Source organism: Grammomys surdaster, unplaced genomic scaffold, assembly GCF_004785775.1.
Source record: "Grammomys surdaster isolate TR1022 unplaced genomic scaffold, NIH_TR_1.0 239, whole genome shotgun sequence".
In the NCBI taxonomy this organism is placed as follows: Eukaryota; Metazoa; Chordata; class Mammalia; order Rodentia; family Muridae; genus Grammomys; species Grammomys surdaster.
Genome location: NW_021604684.1, coordinates 5,831,658 through 5,846,282, shown reverse-complemented (window position 1 = coordinate 5,846,282; position 14,625 = coordinate 5,831,658). Strand labels below are relative to the sequence as shown.

Here is a 14,625-nt window from a genome sequence, read left to right as displayed (position 1 = left end):
TCCCAAGACATCTGTTACCGTAAGTTCTGTCTGAACTCTGCTGACTGTATGTGAGCAGATTAGGCAAAACAAAGAGCCACATCACCATTAAAGTTATTTTTGCTTGTAGTATCTTGAAATTCATGTGAAGCTCAGTAAGAATTGATCAAAGTTCTGGAACTAATGACTATCCTAGTAATTGTTTCTCTTGGTGTTGATAGAATCCCTTTCCCTACCTTTGTCCCTTATAGATTGTCCTTTTAAAGAGTTGTGAAACTGCTTCATAAAAACTTCAGTATATACCCACTACTAAGTTTTTAACATTTTTCAGGCCTGCTTTTCCTTATTATTCAAGGAACCAAACCTTTGAGTTTAAAGAAAATGATGTATAGCAAGGCTCCCACAGCATCTGTATTATTAAATGTGCAGATAAACTACCCCTCCCTACAAGAATTGGGTACACAGTGAGTTGAACTTCATCTTTTCCTGTGTCACTTCCTAGTGGTACTCCAGAGTGAATATGATTTCATTCTGTGTATGATAATATAGACCCATATATTTTTGTCAAAAATCTTTTAACAAATTTTAATGAACATTTAATAAATTAGCTTTTAGTAACTATATTCTACATTTTTGCTTTTAAGTTATTACTCACCATTTTGTGACCTGATACATACATACATACACTCACATGTACACACACACATACACACACACATATATATATATAGTGTATAATGATTCAGTCCAAGTAATTAGCACTTTTATCTGGTTAGATATTATTAATCTATGGGTTGGGGGCCTTCAAGAGCTTCTCCTTTAATTATTCTTAAATTCATAAGTTAGAGACATAGTTGTCCTACTATGCTATACAGCATTAAATCCACTTCCCTTCTGTTTTTGTGGGTTGTTCACCCTCTGATTTTCTCCCCTCTCTTTCTAGCCTCTGTGACCTCTACTATTTATAGCGTTTTAATGATATCGCTGCTGTCCGCATTCATTGCTTTTCTTATCTCATTAGCTCCGAAGATATACCATGAATAACAGCATCTGTTTGTTCTTTTATCCTTGTCCAGATAATAAAGAACAAACTGGCCAGCCTTTGGGTGAGTTAAGTTTAAAGTACATGTTCAAATGTAATTACAGTATTTAACTCTAATTTTTTATTTTTGTGAGGGAATTTGCAATATTTAACTTGATTGATTTATGAGTATTTGAGGGATATTGGACCAGATTTTTATTTTGGATAAAAGAAATTATGGAAGAAAGCCTTTAAAAATATTTTTGGTTTGGGGGGTTTTTTGGGGGGTGGGGAGGAGTTGGCTTCAAGTCAGTTTTTAAGGAGTGATTTCTGTTTCTGGCAACATAGAAACAAAAGAAACATGCATGTTATATAGAGGAAAAAGTGGTTATCACTCTCTTCTGATGAGGTAGAAATTAGGAAGCTAGCATGTAGATATCAGTGAGTTTTGAAGTATGCTTTCCCACCTACAATTGGAAGAGAAGGGAGTAAGATAAGATTAAATGGACAATGGCATTTAAGTATGCTTTGAGAATAAGACACAAGGGAGCATATCCGGCAGAGCCGTAGGTAAAGGCTCAGTAGCCTAGTGCTTAAAGAGTAGAAGTAGTGAACATATTGGTATACAGAAGTCAGGTTAGAATGATGTCTAATAGGCCTTGATCAGAATTTTGAACACTTTTTTATCTTTTTTTTTATTTTTTTGAAATAGTATCTTAACATTGCCCAAGCCAACCTCAAACTCACTAATCCAAGGATGACTTTGAATTTCGGGATCTTCCTGCCTCTGCTCCCCAAGTGCTGGGTTAAAAAATTTGGTGCCCAGCCTGAAACCTTTTTTGTTTCAGATTAGAAAGAAGAATGAAAATAAAGAAAGTTTTTTTAGGACATTAAATTTTTTCAGTTGACCCTTTTCTTGTCTAGCAGATTGAGGAAAGAATGGAGTGATGACTGCAGAGCTGAGTAGAAGCCAAGATCTGTAACTAACAGAGCAGGAGTGACTGCCTGGAAGTGGAAACCCCTTGGGGAGTCACACTAAGATGTAGAACTTAAAAATCTGGGCTGGAAAGATGGCTTAGCCACTAAAGGCAAAGGCTCTCAACTAAAAGGACAAAAATTAAGATTATAGATCAGTTATGTGGCTCTTATGTAGCAGAATTTAGCATTAAAATGAAGACAGATGGAACTGGAGAGAGATGGCTCAGCGGTTAAGAGCACCAACTGCTCTTCCAGAGGTCCTGAGTTCAATTCCCAGCAACCACATGGTGGCTCACAACCATCTGTAATGGGATCTGATGCCTTCTTCTGGTGTGTCAACTACAGTATACTCATATCCATAAAATAAATAAACCCTTTTTAACTTTTTTTTTTTTTTTGGTTTTTCGAGATGGGGTTTCTCTGTGTAGCTCTGGCTGTCCTGGAACTTACTCTGTAGACCAGGCTGGCCTCGAACTCTCGAACTTAGAGATCCACCTGCCTCTGCCTCCCAAGTGCTGGGATTAAAGGCATGCGCCACCACCACCCGGCTTTAACTTTTTTTTTTTTTAACTTTTAACTATTTTTTAAAAAAGTAAAGATAGACAGGCGATCTGGTCCATCGGTCCATTTCTGTGTACCAAACAGAGGTTCTACAGTGCACATCCAGAGGAAGCAAGAGTTGGGATTTGGAGAATTTAACCAAGGGATAAAAACTGCATAGGGGAAAAAAGCCTTTTAAAAGGTTAATAAATAAAAACATTAATAGTCAGGACATTGTGTTTACTGAGTTGGAGGGGAAAGTGAACAGGAACAAGCATGTTAAAGAATAGGGGTAGTACAAAAATAGAGTGCATTGCTTTAAGACTTGAGACCACAGCAGTTCAGCAAGGCCCAGGGTTCATCACAGGATTGGGCAACAGTGAAGATGAGACCCTGTCTCAGGGGACAAGAAAAAAGAAAAAACCCAACTTAACTCTAAAACTTGCTCAGAGTTAATGTAATTGATAGCTGGTTGGAGGTTGATATCTGGGGTCAGTGATTCTATACCTCCTTGTTGGTTCATTCTGTCACGTGCCATTTCACAGAAATTGATATTACAAGAACAAGATAAACTAAGTATTAGGTTAACTTTTTTCATGAGGTTCACCAAGCATCAAATATCTCATTTCTTTGCTACCTTTTAGTAAGTAGGAGAATGAATGTAATATGTGTCATAGTAGAAATGGATAAATAACCTTAAATTATTGCTAAAATATGGTGATCAGATTTGACTAGGGGAGTCAGGGAAGGCTTTATGAGGGAAGATTCAGTGAGAATTTTCAAGGACAAATTAGAAGATAAGGCAGATAAGGCAGACTTGGTGAATGTGGAATTGTGGAGTGTGAGAGAACAAATATGTCAGTACTGTTGGAGGGTGGAATCTTAGGGTAGGACCGCTAGCCATTAGGCTGATGATATAGTTATCTATTAAGTAGTAATATTAGTCCAGAATTCTCTAGATGAAAAAAACAGCATCAGCTAGGCATGCTGGAGCACACCTTTAACTCCAGCACTTGAAAGGCAGAGGCAGGAGGATAGCTGTGCATTTGAGGCCAACCTGACCTACATAATGAGTTCCAAGATGGCCAAGACTACATAGACCCTGTCTCAAAAAATATATCAGTTTCATTTTATCTTGTTCTGTGGGGTTTACAGAAGGTCCTTCTTGGAGTCTCTCGTGTAGTTATAATCTGTTGGTGACCAAGGCTACAAATACAAGAAGGCGTCACTTCCACACCATAGTACCTTAGTGAGGACTAATGAGAGACTCTTCCTCTGTTCTGCTGTTTCCCCTGTCTGTGCTGCTGCTGCTGCTTATATCTCAAAACTGAAGGCTGTCAGGACCTCTTTAATACACAGCTCAGAACTGCCAGTGTCACCACATACTACATGCTGCTTGGAGAAAGTCAGAGGGAGGGCAGCACATACTTAGAGGTGAGACTGACTGCACCACACCAGGACAAAGATACCATGATTTCTTGTGCCCCGTCTATACAGTGGCAAGAATGTAAGTGGCTCTGTGTGCCAAACTCAGGAATTACGACGTTATTTTGAAGGAAATAGAGTCATTACAAGATTGAATGCACCAGAGTAACAGGAAGTCAGATTGAATTGCACTAGTCAGATTTTATGCTAAATCTGCATTCTTTGTAAAAATTCAAAGACTTAACAAATACTTAATAGCACTTAGGATTACTAGACCCTTTTCTAGGTGCTTAGGAGTATGAACTCTTTTTGGATAAGTCACTTAGATCTATTAAACATGTAATTAATAATATAGCACTGTGCTAGTTTTTAAAGAATGCACTACTTTAAGTTCTGAAAAATGTCTAGGATCCTCTGCTAAGTATATTTGTAAAGTTTTTTTAGCATTTTTATTTTTTTGTTTTCTTTTTCTTAGTGCCAGGGATTAAACCCAGAGCATCATACATGCTAAGCATGCACTTAACCACTGAGCTATACTCCCAGGCCCAAGGTCCCTTTTCCAATAGATGATTTGTGTTCAAGAACTTGTGGGTTGTGCCTACAGTATAAAGTTTTATAGTAAATTTCTTGAACTTATCATCTAAAACCCATCATGATTTGCTTACATACTTGCCATTTTCTTTATTCCTCTTACTTCCTCAAATTCAATTTTACTATTCCTTTCTCTGTCTGGTTTCTGCCACAACCGTTTTCTGGAGTGGGTCCTTGTCATCTTATTTCAGCCCTACCTCTGCTTCTCTGTTACTCTTAAGTCCATTCCACCTCTTCTGCTAAACACCAACTGCTTCCCAAGTAGAGCTCTCCAGGTAAGACCTGTCATCTTCTGTACCATTGATCTCTTAAAAGTTATATAATCTAGTTTTAAAAATTATCATTGAGAACAAAGTTTTACAAGAATTTTTGGCAATTATTGATATTTTCACATTCTCACATTCTTGGACTCTTGTATTTTAAAAATCATTCTTTTCCAAATACAATTAATTACATACTACTGAATGATAAAGGTGTATCTTCTTAAGAAATGCATCATTAGACCATATAGGTCAATTTTTCAATATTGTCCCAATGCATTCAAGAAATGCACTAAAAACTGGGTCGTATAAGGCTGCTGCTGACATACTACAATATGCTGTTAAGAAATAACTTTTTTTTTCATGAATAGAAGTCATATACTCTACAATAATGATGAAATTTATCATTTTTAAAATAAAATTTAACAATGAGAAGTATTATATAGTAAATATGTAAGCCAGTTGTGTAGCTTTTAATGATTACTATCAAGTATTGTGTGCTATTGTAATTTTCTGTGCTTTAATTGTATGCAACTGTCAATGCATAGGTCTCTTGACAGCTTGTCTCCACAATTCCCACCCCAAGACCGACAAAAAAAGATGCAGTGTTGAAATCTCTTAAGCTCTAAGCTTTGTCCAGCCTTCTTCAACTGTTCAGACCAGGCCATACCCATAAAGGCTAGCTGACACTTCTTAAGGCATGGGTACATATTTTTTACCTGCCCCCACCCTGAAACACCTCTTTCTGTCTGAGCAAAGTCAAAAGATTTAAGATCAAAAAAATTCCTCAAGTGGCCTGATCCCAGGCAAACAGGAAAGTTAAGAAAGAGCGCTGGCAAGATGAAAGTTGTCACTTACTGATTATTGGATATTAGCCCAGAACCTTGAAATGCCCAAGATGCAACCCACAGGCCACATGAAGCTCATAAAGAAGGAAGACCAAATGGGGGTGATTCGGTCCTTCTTAGAAGGAGCAACAAAATACTCAAGGGAGCAAATATGGAGACAAAGTGAGGGACAGAAACTGAAGGAGGGGCCGTCTGAAGACCATTCCACCTGGGTATCCACCCCATGTGCAGTCACCAAAGGTAGATGCTGATGTGGAAGTCAGGAAGTGCATGCTGATAAGAGCCTGATATAGATGTCTCCTCAGAGGTCTGCAAGAGTCTGACATATTCAGAGGCAGATGCTCACAACTAGCCATTGAACTGATAATGGGGTTCTCAATGAAGGAGTTAGAGTGAGGACTGAAGGAGCTGAAAGGGTTTGCGGCACCATGAGGAGAGCAAAAATACCAACCAACCACAGCTCCCAGGGTCTAAACCACCAGCCTGGGAGCACTTTGGGAGGGATCCAGGGCTTCAGCTGAATATGTAAGAGTGGAGGGCCCTGCTGGGCATAGGTGGAAGAAGAGAATCTTGACCGCATGAAGGCTGGACGCCCCAGGGGGTGGGAATTTTGAGGATGGGAAAGTGGGAGTGGGGGTGTAGATAGAGGTTACATCCACAGAGAAGAAGGAGGAAGGGTGAGGGGATAGGGGGTTCCTGGGTGGGTGGGGGATGGGGTAAAGGGACAACATATGAAATGTAAATAAAACACCCAATTTAAAAAAAAAAAAAAAGATGAAAGTTGTCCTCTTACCTCCACACATACACCATCATCCGTGTGTGTCCACATTCACATCTACTATGATGATGATGATGATGTTAGAAATATTTTTTAATTTAGAGCTAGGAGGAAATGGTGCGTCCACACAACTACTGTAGGAACAAAAGTCCTTTGAAGTACCTTCTTTTCTCTTTGGTCTCTTCCCTCCCAGCTCTGAATCCTTCCTTCCCCTCTCTAGGTGTTTGCTTGGTTAGTCTCCTACATCCTCCTCTAATTCCCCCCCCCTTTTTTTTTTCTTACAGCAAAGGACAAAGTCGCTCTTTTGATAGGAAATATGAATTACTGGGAGCATCCCAAGCTTAAAGCTCCTCTGGTGGATGTGTATGAATTGACCAACTTATTAAGGCAACTAGACTTCAAAGTTGTTTCACTGTTGGATCTTACCGAGTATGAGATGTGCAACGCTGTGGATGAGTTTTTACTCCTTTTAGACAAAGGAGTATATGGTAAGATAATTCTAATACTCACTTTTATAATTATATGCCATTCTTATTATACACATTAAGAGTTGGAAGTGATGGGCTGCAGTTAAGAGTACTTGCTGTTCTTTTAGAGAACCTGAGTTCTATTTCTAGCATCTACATGGTGGCTCACAATCATCTGTGACTCCAGTTCCAGATTTCCTGGCATACAGTGGTGCACAGGCAAAATATGAATATATATGTATGTGTATATGTGTGTGTATATATGTGTATACATTTGTGTATAGATGTAGATATTATGTGTATGTGCATATATACATAATACAATATATTTTAGGTATATATGCATATATATATATATATATATATATATATATATATTAAAAAGAAAAAACTTGGAAATTAGATAAAAGTAGGTAAACATACTTTTGAATTGACGTGTTTTAAATTTTATCTTTATTCCATGCAAATAACTAATTAGCTTAATATCTTTATTTCTATGGTTATTTTATTCATGTTAAAACAACATTGTTCTTAAGAGAAGTCTTACCTGTCTTTCCTTTTTTTCCATACAGTATCTAGTCATTTAGTAAGTTTAGGAATTTGACATTATAGATAATCAAGTAGCAAAACATTCATATATGCTTGATACTATATAAATTCTTTTAAATATAAAAGGTTGTGATAGAATATATATTGTGTTTGTGAAAATGTGTTTTCTGAGAACTTACTTTATATGAGTCTTCAATAAATGAAAGTTCTTTTTTAAAAAAAGAGTACATGAGTGTGTTATATGATTATCTGTTTTTAAGACTCCTGTGTGACTTGTTCCTAAAACTTTACTACAAACAGTGAGGTATAAGAAAAAAAGTAATGATAAGTATTGATTTAGTTTAAATTTATGTCTCTAAAATAAAGAATGAGGATTAAATATATAGTTATATATTCCATTACTCTTAATTTTTGCTGCAGTTGTTATTGTAACTTTCCCCCCTTTAACTGTTTTAAGTGAGAACTTTTAGTTGCCCCTGTTATTTATTAAGCAGAGCCAGAACTATGAAAGGACAGGCTAAAGGACAAGACTCGAGCTCGGCTGACACTGTGCACACTTTACACATAATCCCCCACTATAGCAGCTTCAGTTTGGTGTCTAGAATAAAGATTAATAAATCATTGAACCAAGGATAGCTTAAGAAAGCTAGAAAACTTAAAATCCTGATTCATGTCTTTAACAGGGTGGCTGCATTATATTTTGAAGTATTGTGACTATCCAAAACATCAGACACATCTACATTAAATGTAAGTGTGGAAAGGCTTCATGGTGTAGGCTTGCCATGAGGAGACTTTTTCTGTCTCTTTTGGAGTGTCTTTACCTCTCCTACTGTCCCCAAGTCCTTTAGGGATGGGGAAAAGGAAAAGGAGTTTCAGCATGAAGAACTTTAAATACAGAAAAGTGTGGACACAAGTTGATATTCTCTTATCGCCCACTCATTGAAAAAGAAGGAAGATTTATAGTAAAACAGAAAATGAGTAATTCAGTTTATAACATGTAAACAAGCACAAACCAAAAATTAGAAATGATTTACTTATAAATGTATAAATAGTTATACAGATCAATAGAAGAACAGTAACTGTGTGGATGTCTGTTCACCTCACCAAATGTTTTTGTAAATTCATCAATGCCTATGGCTTACCTATGCCTTCTGTGGAAGAGAATATTAAATAAACTTGGTCAGAATATGACAGCCCTGGAGTCAGTCATTTAGTTCAATGTAACTCCATGGATAGCATTGAACCTTAAAATAAATTGATCCATGTCCAAGCCTTGGATTTTGTGGTTAGGTAATTTTGTCGTTACAGGAAAAAAAAATAATTACCCTCATGCATGCCTGACACACTCAAGCTGCCTAAATTATTGTATCCATTGTTACCATTTTTGTTACTGTTCTTGAATGTTCATTAAATGGGCTAGAGTTGGCTCAGTGGATAAAGTGTTTGTTTGCTGCATAGGCATAAGGACCAAAGTTTGGGTCCTCAGCACCCATATAAATGTAATCTCTAGCTCTTGAGAGACAGAGTCAGGATCCCCAGAACAAGCCAGCTGGCCGGTAACCAAATTAATAATCTCTGAGTTTGAGTGAGAGACCCTGCCTCAATCTATAAGGTAGAGAGTGATCAAGGAAAACATCCAGCATCAACTTCTGGCCTCCGTATTTACGTGCATGTTCATGCCTGCACACCTCTACACAGGTGTGCACAGACAGGAAGACATGCGTCTACTCATCACACATGCATGCACACATACTCAAAACATCTATTAACAGCACTCAAACTTCCCTTTATCTTTAGATTGGAGATTTGGACTCAATGCGATTTGGGCCTGACTAGAGAAATTGAACTTATCTTGATCATTGTGCTGGTGTATACTGCTAATGAGAGTGTACTGATACTTCATTGTGTAGACTGCACTGTAGTTTATGCTCCTGCCCTCCTCCCCCCCAACTTTTTCTCCTCTAAGAAATCTTAGGCGTGCTCTTAATATACCAGCATGATGCTCTAGATTACCTGCATCCAATGTCTAGTTTTCTGATTTACTAGTCTTTGAATTTGGGTAAGCCTTTAAACCTCTTGGTGTCTCAAGTTCCTAAGTATGTAAAAGAGAAATGATTCCATTACCTACCTTGTTAGGAAGATTGTGTGAGTCTACCAGAGCTGGTGATTTTATATTCAGATCACTATGCAAAGTAGAATGCAAATCTACCTGGTTAGGAAAGGTTTGCCACCTTTGTTCTGTTTGAAACAGTTTCCTTATGAAGCCAAAACTGTTTTTAAACTCAGGATCCTCCTGGCTAGGCCTCTGTAGTACTGGGATTACAAGCATGAAGCATGTGCCACCAAACATTTTATCTGTAGGCCAAAACCAATAGCTATGTTAAAATTAATTAATTAATAAGATACATGCCTGGTGACACACACTTTTAGTCCTAATACCTAGGACGCAGAGATAATCAGACTTCTGAGTTTAAAACCAGCCTCAAAACCCAATTTAATTCCCTGTACTTACTTAGTGTGCATCCATTTGTATGTATGTAGTGTGTGCCACAGTGCCTGAGGTCAGGGGACAACTTACAGGAGTCGGTTTTCTCCTTTCACCAGGTGGATCTGAGGAACCAAACTTGAGTGTCAGTATTGGTGGCAAACACCCTACCCACTGAGCCAACTCACCAGTCCCAAACTACATTCTTGAAAATCATGTAGCCAAGATGAAAAAAATTCTCTAATAATCTAATTTGCATAATTGTATTTCTAACCACATTAAATTTCTTGATGTTTCTAAAAGTATCTTCTTTCTCCCCTTTCCTTGAATAATTAAGAGAATTAGCAGTGTCAGAGATGGAGTTCTTAAAATACAGTGATTTTTCACTGTTTTTTTTTTTAATATAAAAATAATCCTACCTTGATATAATGTCATTATAGACTCCGATACAAAGACTTGCACTTTGTCCAAGTCATTTCGGAAAGGAGAAGACATGTTTTAAAGTGCCTTAATGTGAGCAGTTGCTGAGGTTATGGCAACCATGTGGTGAGACCACACCTCTCTTTTATCTGTGGTAATGAAAGCTGAACCTCCCTCAGAGTTGCTGCTTCTCCACAGCTGAATCTCAATAAAGCCACATGGGGCAGCACCCAGGCTTTCTGATTAGGTATCTAAACTATACCAGTTTTGAGAGTGGCATCAGTCCTCAAATGTCCTTCCCAGAGTGCTCCTGCTGGACTGCCTTGATGCATTGTTAGTGTCCAGTTCCTGTTACATCTCTACAGATACAGAGGTGTCAGTGTGAAAACAGAAGAAAGATGCAGGTAAAGAACAGAAAAAAAACAAAGACATGATCAGTCAAGGAAATTACAAACTTAATACAAAGGTAGAAATACCACCTGTAGAGTCTACCCATGTGATGTGAAGCAGAGCTGTTTATTTTCTCTTCTGTGACTCAGGAATAAGATCCAGGCATGGAAATTCACACCTTGTCATCCCAGCACTCAGGGTACTGAGGCAGAATTGTCACAATTTTTGATGCCAGCCTGGGTTCAAAGAGTTCCAGGTAGCCCAACTACAAAATGAGACCCTGTCTCACTAGAGCAAAATGATATAGAAATAGATATCTTTTATAAATTGTATTATCTGAATTAAAAGTAGGTTGTATATATGCAAATGCTTTGAAAACCATGAAAATGTTATGCAAAGATAAATGTTATAACATGAGCATTTTCTGTCAGAAAACCTAAGTATTCATAAGACTGGTTACAGTGTCTTCCAAGCCAGTCTGTGATTAAGTGGCAAAAAGTGGGACTGTGACTGGAGAGATGGCTCAGCAGTTATGAGTGAGCAAGTCCTTGTCTTTTAGAGGACCTGAGCCGGGCGGTGGTGGCACACGCCATTAGTCCCAGCACTTGGGAGGCAGAGGCAGGCGGATCTCTGAGTTCGAGGCCAGCCTGGTCTACAGAGTGAGTTCCAGGACAGCCCAAGCTATACAGAGAAACCCTGTCTCGAAAAACAAACAAACAAACAAAAGAGGACCTGAGCTTGGTTCCCAGCACCCATGTTGGGTGGTTTATAAGTCCTTCTAACTCTAGCTTCAAAGTATCCAATACCTTCTTGTAGCCTCCATGGGTACCTGCACATATCCAAAACTAAAAATAATTCTTTAAAATTAGCTGGACAGTAGTGGCACACACCTTTAATCTCAGCACTTGGGAGGCAGAAGCAGGGGGATTTCTGAGTTTGAAGCAGGGGGATTTCTGAGTTTGAGGCCAGCCTGGTCTACAGAGTGAGTTCCACAACAGCCAGGGCTACACAGAGAAAACCCTGTCTCAAAACAAAACAAACAAACAAAAAATCTTTAAAATTTTTGAAATATTAGTAATTTTTTAAATGATGCTGCAACATTTCAAGGCATATGTTACAATGTTAGGAAGCTGTACACCAGATGATAAAACTTGCTCAGGAATCTGAATTCATGATGCCTCTTAAAGTGGGTTAAGATTAAATGAGATAAAGGGGTTACTTCAGTGAAGTCATTAAGCTTAAAAATAAGTTTGCCTTATCTGGACATGGTGACCATGCCTTTAATACTAGCACTCAGGAGGCAGAGGTACATAGATTTCTGTGAGTTCAAAGCCAACCTAATCTGCAAAGTGAGTTCAAAGCTAACCAGAACAGCCCCCTCAAAAAAAAAAAAAAGACATTTTTCTTGCTCTAGAAATAGTGAAGATGCTTTTAGAAAACAGTTATATTTTAAACACTTGCTAAAAATACAACTTGTGCTCTTTAAAAATATAAATATATATATATATTAGTGGATCAGAATATTCCCAAATTTGTGCATAGGTCACAACTGCCTAACTCTCATTTTTTATTACTAGGAAAAGAAGAGCTTTGCCCACATATGCCCATGTATGTCTCTGTAACCTACCTAGCCTTTGACTACCACAGATGTACCTTCTCTCTTAGAAACTTGCCACTTCTGGATGTTTCATATAAAGAGCCCCTGGGGCTGGAGCGATAGCTCAACAGTTAAGAGATCTTGTGGTCCTTGGAAAAGAAAAAGTTCAGTTTCCAGCATTTATATCAAGACAGCTCACAGATGACTATGATCTCAGTTCTATGGGATCTTATGCCTTCTTCTGGACTACACACACACACACACACACACACACACACTGTCTTAGTTTACAGTTTACTTGCTATTGATGTGGTAGCACACCATAACCAAAAGCAACTTGAGAAAGGAAGGGTTTGTTCGGTTTACATGTTCTGATCAATCACGGTACATCATGAAAGGAAGTCAAGCAACAAACTCCTGTTAGGAACCTGGAGGTGAGAACTAAAGCAGAGGCCATGGAGGAACTGCTTTATGGCTTGTTCCCATGGCTTGCTCATTTTGCATTTTTATATAACTCAGGACTAGGGCACCACTCACAGTGAACTGGGCATACCCACATCAATCATTACTTTTTAAAAAATGCTCCCGCAGATTGTCTGAAGGCCAATCTTATGGTAAAAATATTTTCTAAATTGAGATTCCCTCTTTCTAGATGACCCTAGTTTCTGTGTCTGTGTCAAATTGACCAAAAAAAAAAAAAAAAAACCTATACATTTAGATACATAGAAACTTATTTTAAAATATTTTTTTAATGGAACTATTCTATGGAACCATTCTACCTGTAACCTTTTATGTCTAAAAGGTGATACTTTCTCTTGAATATGTGCCTGGTTTTATACATGTTATATAACATGTTATATAACATGTTATCTGAAGCTTTTATTTTAAAACTGGATATTATGTATTATGTGAATATACCACAGTTTGCTTATCTTATCCCATAGTTATATAAGTTATTTCCACTTTGAGAGTGATATGAATACTGTTTCTATAAGCATTTGTGAACAGTCTTGTATGGACACAGTTTTAGTTCTCTTACATGTACACCTACCAGTAGGATGACTGAACATACAGTAATGCTGTATTTAATTTCCTGAGGACCTTGTAGACTCTTTGCAAAGTTTTTATACCATATTAAGTTACTGCTAGAAACAAATGAGAATCCCAATTCCACCTCATCTTTGTTACTGCCTGTCTTTTGGTTACAGCTACCCTAGTAAGAGTGAAATGGCATCTTACCCCAGTTGTAATTCGTTAGTGATAAATGATGTTAAACATCTTGAATCATGTTTGCTTGTTAGTCTGCTAAGTGTTTATGAAGGTTCCTTCCTGCACTCTGGCCTCATGGAGGGCAACTTCGGAGAGAAGTCCTCATTACCTTTTTCTGCTCCATAGTATAATGTTAACTCAGTCTTACTTCTCGAAATTAGAGTATATTTCAGACAGTATCTTGGAGCTATCTTAAATTTAAATGCTGACCATTTCCAAAATAACTTACAGTTCAGATTAACTTGATTATTGACCATGTCTATAATGTGTGTTTCTTAGATGAGCCTCCATCAGCCAGAAGAAAAGAGGTCATGTTTACAGTGTGTATCTGTGCATGTTGAAAGTGCATTTAGAGGTGACATCTTTCCTCTCCCCACCCCCAGGGTTGTTATATTATGCAGGGCACGGTTACGAAAACTTTGGGAACAGTTTTATGGTCCCTGTTGATGCTCCAAATCCATATAGGTCTGAAAATTGCCTATGCGTTCAAAACATACTGAAATTGATGCAAGAAAAGGAGACTGGACTGAATGTGTTCCTGTTGGATATGTGTCGGAAAAGGTAAAATGTCTAATCTCTATCAAGTGTCAACCTTGACAAATTCAATGTAAGGCAATTCTGTAAGGTGCTAAGAGCCACTAGGAATTGTGAGTTTCTGAAAGCAGACTTGATGAAGATATATTTTTAGTATGTATATCTAATTATTTTAATGTTTTTCTGTTTGCTATAAAAAGAGCTAAAAGGTACAAGTTATATACTCTCTCTAGAATGCATATACATGTTGCTAGCAGTCACTGCAGATACTCTCCAGGCATTAACAAGCCACAGCTGTGGATCTAGAGCATGTAGTCACCAGTCCGTCTTGTCTTACAAGTGGAAAGTATTGTTGACACAGAGTTTGGAAGTCTTGGATCTGTTTGTCTGCCTTTGTGTCCCCAAAGATCAGAACCAATGATTAGTCCTCCCAAATTGACTATTTTTTGCTTGCTTTACCAGTCAGAATTCAATGAGGAGAGTTGAGCTACAAC

The 14,625-nt window shown here is 37.8% G+C and overlaps 1 protein-coding gene across 2 annotated transcripts in view; it reads left to right on the top strand.

The window, feature by feature from the left end:
• Positions 1-14,625, top strand: part of Malt1 (MALT1 paracaspase) — a 52,800-nt gene that overhangs the window by 23,342 nt on the left and 14,833 nt on the right. For both annotated transcript variants that reach the window (XM_028774244.1, XM_028774245.1), the window contains 3 exons: positions 1,056-1,085; positions 6,705-6,908; positions 13,981-14,158. In XM_028774244.1, coding sequence (XP_028630077.1) covers positions 1,056-1,085; positions 6,705-6,908; positions 13,981-14,158 — 412 coding nt within the window. The remainder of the gene's footprint in view (positions 1-1,055; positions 1,086-6,704; positions 6,909-13,980; positions 14,159-14,625) is intronic.